This window comes from Tupaia chinensis, unplaced genomic scaffold (genome assembly GCF_000334495.1).
Source record: "Tupaia chinensis unplaced genomic scaffold, TupChi_1.0 Scaffold000416_1, whole genome shotgun sequence".
Classification (NCBI taxonomy): Eukaryota; Metazoa; Chordata; class Mammalia; order Scandentia; family Tupaiidae; genus Tupaia; species Tupaia belangeri.
Window position 1 is genome coordinate 3,199,274 of NW_006159921.1, and position 7,522 is coordinate 3,206,795.

The 7,522-nt window shown below is 41.2% G+C and overlaps 1 protein-coding gene and 1 pseudogene across 1 annotated transcript in view; one reads left to right on the plus strand and one right to left on the minus strand.

The window, feature by feature from the left end:
• COIL (coilin) overlaps positions 1–7,522 on the plus strand; it is a 40,889-nt gene that overhangs the window by 9,567 nt on the left and 23,800 nt on the right. Inside the window, 2 exon segments of the mRNA XM_006172060.3 lie at positions 919–966; positions 4,209–4,278. Of these exon segments, the coding sequence (XP_006172122.1) occupies positions 919–966; positions 4,209–4,278 (118 nt within the window).
• On the minus strand, positions 4,947–5,986 carry LOC106735510 (nucleophosmin-like; annotated as a pseudogene).

Consider the following 7,522-nt stretch of genomic DNA (forward strand, 5'->3'; position numbering starts at 1 on the left):
GTCTTCCTCTGTCACTGTCTCATGAAATAAGTACATTTAAAAAGCTCAGGGGCCAGCATGTGATGTGGAGGCTGAGGTGGCTGGAACCTGCACAGTTGACTGCATGGTTTGTGTCCCAGTCTTGACAGCTTGAAATTCATGCCAGGCGCGTGTGTGTGCCAGTCCAAAATCCTGGAAGGAGAGTGGAGGAGAAGGGATTGTGGATGGCCACTCCCCCAAGAGATTATTTCTCACCTTTTTCTCTCTGTCTCCCTGGCAAGCACATGTACCCTATGGCAAAAATCTTTTATTTTTTTCTTAAAGAGTTATTTATTTAATTTTATTTATTCATTTATTTTAATTTGACTAGAGAGAAACACACAAAGAAAGAGAGTGGGAAAGTGAGGAAGCAAGCCACTAGGTCCAGGACTCGAACTGTTGTTGGCCATGTGGGAGTCTCCAGCGCCTTAACCACCATGCCATCCACTGGTCCCAGCAAAAATCTTAAACAAACAAGTAAACCCTTCCCATTGGAACTCTAGTATTGTCATAGATTCATGGTTGGCCTCCAGAATAGTGGTGGTGGACACTCTACACTGCACATTTCAGGAGGTGTGGGAGGGAGGACCCACAGGAATGGGGGCTTGTGTATTTGTGTTTTTTTCCCCCTCCTTTTTTTTGGTGGTGGGGGAGAGGTTTTTGCTCTAGGGCACGTGCGCTTGCCAGAAAGACGGAGAGAGACAGAAAGCGAGAAATCACCCCCCGGGGGGATGGCCATGCCGCAATCCCTTCTCCGTTCTCCTCTCGGGATCTTGGGCACACATGCACATGCGCCCAGCATGAGTTTAAGCCACCGGGTCTGGGACTCGAACCACGGTCAGCTACATGGGAGTTCAGCGACATAGCCATTATGCTAACTGCTGGTCCCTTCCTTTTTAGCTTTTGGAACTAACATCTGACTACTCTCCTGATGTCTCTGATTACAAGGTAAGGCTGTTTGTTTAAATATAATTAAGTAGACAGTATATTAATAAAACTAAAGTTATATATAACTACTTCTGTGGTTAATGTAGATTTTTTATTAAGTAAATGATATCATGAAGTAAAATATGAAAATATCAAAATGTAAACTTTTTAATATAATTGTAAAGTCTTCTAGTATATTTTTCTTTTTTTACATATGGGAAGACTATGAAATGAGAATATAGGATGGAATATATTAGGCTGTCAGGAAAGTCATGATGTATTTTTCTATGCAAAAATGTATCATGACTTTCCCAATGACCCAACAGAATGGAAGAATATAGATGGCTTAACGTTTTTAGTCACTTTTTTCTAAATAGCTTAGACACACACTTATTTAAGTATCTACTCCTTCATGATCCTAATCTTTGAAAGATACTAGTAAATAGCTCTTAGGAACAGCGGATGATGTAATGGTTACATCGCGGGACTCCCACATAGTTGACTGTGGTCTGAGTCCTGAACTTGAACCTTGTGGCTTAAAACTCATGCCAGGTACATGTGCACACGTGCCCAAAATCCCAGCAGAAGGGAGAAGGGGTTGCAGTGTGGCCATTCCTTCTGAGGTGTGATTTCGCACTTTCCCCTTTTTCTTGTCTCTCCAGAAAGGGCATGGACCCTATAGCAAAAATCTATTAAAAAAAAAAAAAGTACTTTTTTTATTTCACATAATATATATTTTCTAAGGTAATAATTGGAAATATTAATATAGTAATGTAGATAAAATGCAGAAGAATTTGATTTGGTGTGGATCGATGGCTTTTAAAAAATCTTAATATTGGGGACTAGCAGGTGGCATGGTGGTTATGGTCTAGACACTCCGACATGGCCAACTACAGTTCAAGTCCTGGACCTGGTGGCTTGCTTTCTCACTTTCCCTCTCTCTCTGTGCGTCTCTCTCTGGTCAAATTAAAATAAATGAATGAATAAATGAAAAATTAAATAATTTAAAAAATCTTAATAGAAACCCCTCCTTAGCAACAGGCTGGGGGGCCAGCAGGTAGGGTGGTAGTGAAGACGTAGGACTTCAACGTGGCCAACCATGGTTTGAGTCATGGATCTGGCAGCTTGTGAATCCCATCAAGCACGTGTGTACGGACCCAAAATCTCAAGAGGAAAATGGAGAAAAAAGGGATGGTGGCATAGCTGTCTGCCCTAGGGGGTGATTTCTCACTTTACTTTTTTCTCTGTCTCTCTCTGGTGCACACTATGACAAAAAATCTTTAAAAAAAAGAAAGAAAAGAAAAGGAAAGAAAAGAAAAAGGCAGAGTAGAGCCAGATCTGTGTCCTAATGGCTAAGAGAGCTGGATCTCACATAGCCAGCCATGGTTCAAATCCCGACTCCTATGGCTTGAAAAAACCACCAGGCAGAAAAAACCTCCATCCCCAACAGGGATGGAGGAACAGAGAAGGAATTATAGTGTGACCATGCCCCATTGGGGTCTGTGGCTCTGTCTGTCTGTCTCTCTTATTTGCCCTATAGCAGTCTGAAAAAAAATAAGTATTGAATTGATATATTCCACAACCTTTATAACATAATTCTAAGTGATAATGATTTTTTTTTTTTTTTTTTTTTGCTATAGTGTGCGTGTTCTTGTCAGAAAGAATGAGAAATCACCCCCACCCCCGGGGGGATGGCCACGCCGCAATCCCTTCTCCTCCATTCTCCTCTCGGGATCTTGGGCATGCATACACACAGGCCCGACTGAATTTAAGCCACCGGATCCGGGACTCGAACTGTGGTTGACTACATGGGAGTCCAGTGACACAGCCATTATGCTAACTGCTGGTCCCAGTGATAATGATTTTTTTAATTGCATATTAAATCAGTGTTAGTTGTCATAGTTACTATCTTGGAAAGCTATTTGTTTTCTTTAGTTCCCAGTATTTTTTGAAGGTTGAAAAAATTGCCTTCAAATCCATTTTGAAAATGAAAATTGATCTTTTTTTAGAACTATTTATTTAATTTTATTTATCCATTGACTTGTTTTTTAATTTTACCAGAGAGAAACAGACAGAGGTCGGGGAGTGAGAAAACAAGCCACCAGGTCCAGGACTCGAACCGTGGTCAATCATGTGGGCATATCCAGCCCCTTAACCACCGTGCCACCTGCTGGTCCTGATCTCACTTTTTTTTTTTTTTAATTTGATTTCAAATGCTTTATCCAGCTTGATCATTTGCTTTATTCATTAAGCTTGTCTCTAAAAGTCAAATCTGTCTTCAAAGAATGTGGTCTGCCCGGTCCCTGATCCCTATTGAGTTTGTTTTTTTAAAAAAACAGTGTTAACTATTATCAAAAATCCTGGATAGAGGGGACAATAGATGGTGCAGTGGTTAGGGCACTGGATTCCCATAAGGCCGACCTCAGTTTGAGTCTCAGACCTGGTGGCTCGAAAATCACACCAGGCATGTGTCTGCATACCTAAAATCCCAGCAGGGAAATGGAAGAGAAGGAATTATAGCATGGTATCCCCTCTGGGAAGTGATTTCTCATTTTCCTCCTCACTGTCTCTGTCTCTCTCTGGGGTGTGTACATGCCCTATGGCAAAAAACCTTAAAGAACAAAAACCATGGGTAGAAGGAAGAACTGTTTGGCTGGCCTCAGTACGCCCCACGGGCTGCCCAGCTGTCTTGCCATTGCTCACATTTCCTGGGACAGTGCCTCCTCTTGATGCAGTTGAAAACCAGCTCTCAAACCAGAGACCTGGGAGGAAGAGGATCGGAAACTTACCAGTGACAAAGTGCCCTCCCGCTTCTGCTCGGGGGTTGTGCTCACCCTTTCAGAGGGCTCTAAGGGCACAGGAACCAACACCGTGCCCACAGGACATGGCTAGCCTCTCCGGTGAATGTCGTGGTGGTCATTTGAATGGTCCGTTTCCCCCGTTTTCTCCTATCCAGTCACTTTCGGTGACCTAGTACAATCTACTTTTCTTCAAGTTCTTTAGGTCATGGTCTGACAATTTTAATGTAAATATATCTATTTTGCCTCTGAGGATATTTCTGTATATTCAGAGAGGGTATGTATCAGTTGACATGTTTGTTTTATTTCCTCTGTATATTGATTTACTTTTAAATTTTTAATGAGATAGAATTCATATAAATTCAACATAAAGTTCACCATTTTAAAGTCTACGGTTTAGTAGTTTCTAGTATATTCGTAATGTGTTACATGTTGATTTTTGACTTGGACTTTTATTTTTGAAAGGAAGGAAAAATAATAAGCCACAATCCAGACACCCAGCAAGTAGATATAGAAATTCTTTCATCCTTACCTGGTGAGTCTTTCAGAAAAGAGTTTGAAAATTTAGGTTCTTTGTGTTTATAGTGGTTTCTCAGTAGCCTTTATACACGGGAGATGTCCTCGTCATCGGCCTCCACGACCTCTGTCAGTGACAGTGCACTGTGATCCTCAGAGCCTGAGCTCCAGCTGGTCAGATTGCACACTGCTGGGAGATGTTGGATTTGTCCCCAAAGCTGAGGGCCTTGTTGTTCGTACTACTGTAATTATGTAATCTTATAAAAGATGATGTGAACTGATGAGATTTGATTGCAGAAATAATTATTTCTAGGAAACAAGTTGAATGCTAACTTGGGAGCATTACTTTAAAAAGTGCTATTCAGGGGGCCAGTAGGCGGTGTTTTGGTTAAGGGAACTGAACTCCCTCATGGCTGACCATGGTTCTAGTACCAGACCTGGTGGCTTGCTTTCTCACTTTACCTCTCTCTCCCTCTCACACTGTGTCTCTCTCTGGTCAAATTAAAATAAATAAAGTTAAATAAAATAGTTCTTTTTCTTAAAAAAAATTTTTTTTTTTGGGGGGAGAGATTTTTGCTATAGGGTAGGGAAAGTTCTCACTGCATTATAAAAAAGGACGGCCGGACATCAACTGTTAAAGAAATGAAATAAGACAGAAAAATTTAACAACCTATTTAAACTATTTTCTTAAAGGGATTTCCACCACTGCCAGAGATCTTGAATAGCCTCCTGGTCAGTCATCAGACACAATTCTTCATTTAATTGTTGAACTTGGCTTCTACTTTAGGGAGAGAATCACCTTTTTCTATACTTGCTTGCATTTTTGCTTTAATGTCTTCTACCGAACTAGATCCTTTTGGTGTTTTAAGAGTTTTTTTTTTCCTGTTTTTAAATGATTTTTGACCTTTTGATCTTGGTGTTAATGGTTTTGAGTCTCTTTGCATTCTGGTTTGATTTTTGAGCATTTTTGCCAGGAGTATCTCATATAGATTTCTTCACTGGAACTTTTTCTTCTGTTTCTTCATCTTCAAAATCATCGTCATCATCATCATCATATTCATCATCATCGTCATCATCATCTTCGTCAGCAGCAAGTTTTACTTTTTTCTGTGGAACCTTGTTACCACCTCCAGAGGCAGATCGCTTTCCCGATATACTTGAGAGTCCTCTTCCTCTTTTTCTTCCAACTCTACATCTTCCTCCACAGCTACTAAGTGCTGTCCACTAATATGCACAGGTCTTGAACCACACTTCAACTTTAAGACCATAGGTCACGGTGTTATTTCAAAGCCCCCAAGGGAAACCAATGGCTGTACAGACATTGTCAGTGTTGCCAGTGTTACTTTAATTGGACCGCCTTCATAATTCATTGCCTGTGCTTCAACAATGTGCAATTCATCCTTTGCACCAGCCCCTAAACTGACCGTTCTTAAAGATAACTGGTGTTCATTTTCGTCATTATCCACTTTAGAGTGGTAATCTTTGTCAGCCTTTAGTTCACAGCCAATAGTTCTGGGGCCTCAGGGGGCTCATGTCCACGTCCATCAAATCTTCCATGGGGTGGCAGCACGCACTTGGGTGGGCGAGAAGGTGGACGGAGGTAAACTACTATGGCTCCCGAAAACAGTCGCTCAGGACGGAATCACTCCAGGGCTAAATAAAATAATTCTTAAAAAAAAAAAAAAGTGCTTTTCAAACGGTGTTTATAAAAATCTGAAGACTCTGCACTTAAATTACCCTGCAAATTTTTGCATTCTTTTTAAAAATAATTATTTTATTTATTATTATTATTATCATTTTCATTTGATCAGACAGAGAGAGAGAGGGAAAATGAGAAAGCAAGCCGCCAGGTCCAGGACTTGAACCGTGGTCAGCTATGTTGGAGACCAGCACCTTTAACCAACATGCTACCTGCTGGCCCCAAATTTTTGCATTCTTATACCACTTTTAAAAACTCAAAACCGGGACCAGCAGTTGGTGCAGTGGCTATGTCACTGGACTCCTACGTAGTCAACCGCAGTTCAAGTCCCAGACCTGGTGGCTTAAACTCATGCCAGGCACATGCGTGTGTGCCAAGATCCCGAGAGGAGAATGGGGGAGAAGGGGCTGCGGTGTGGCCATCCCCCCTGGGGGATGATTTCTTGCTTTCTGTCTCTCTCTCTTTCTGGTGAGCGCACGCACCCTATAGCAAAAAAAATCTCTCTAAAAAAACAAACAAAACAAAACAAAACTCAAAACCGGACATGGTGCAAATTGTAGAAAATACATTATTGAAAAAAAAAACAACTCTATTCAGTGAACCCTTAAGACCTGCTTGGCTCTATTTTGCTAGATTGGCAAACAAAAATATTTGTGTGTATTAAGCCAAAATAAAACGTCTAAAGTATGTATACGCACACTATCACACTATTTTAAATGGCTCTCTGCTTTATCCCTAATTAACCCCACCTGTTATTAGTTCTGAAAACCTGGAATAGTAAGACTTTTACTGAAGTATGTAGTATGTAGCTTAACTTGGGAGGCATTGTAGAGATCTGTGGCCAGAGAGCAAAGGAGATTCTTTTATTCTTTTTTTTTTCTTTTTTTAACTGTGAATCAGATTTCCCCACAAAGGAATTTTATTGATTACTTTATTCCTTCACAAAAGGACCAACTATAATCAAATGAGGCGAACTCTCACCTCAAGATTTTGTGGTCTGGGGCCAGTAAGTGGCCTGGTTGTTAAAGGCACTGGACTCCCACATGGCCGACCACGGTTCAAGTCTTGGACCTGGTGGCTTGCTTTCTCACTTCCTCTCTGTCTCTCTGTTTCTCTCTGATCAAACTGGAAAATAATAATGATAATAATAAATAAAAGTTAAATAAAATACTTCTTAAAAGAAAAAGAAAAAAAAAGATTTTGTGGTCTTCATAGTAAAGCAAGAGATGAAGCTTAGAACTGGATCACGTGACCCTGTCTCGTCTCATCTCCCCCCAGTTCAGAATGCTTGCTTCTCTTAGTAGCCAGTGTCCTCTTAGATGTGCAGTTGGGCTCACCACATTCAAGCCTCAGCACAACCTTCTTTGTAGTTTCTGCCTTTTTCCAGGAAACAGGCTTAGTCTGTCCACCGTAGCCACTCTGCTTCCTGTCGTAACGCCCTTCCCCTGAGCACAGAGACTCCTTGCCCTTTGTACACTGTGTCACTCTGTGAGGTTGGTGCTTGCCACACTCCTTACAGAAAGTCCAGTGGCTTTTTGGGACGTTCACCAGGGCCTGTTGTCTG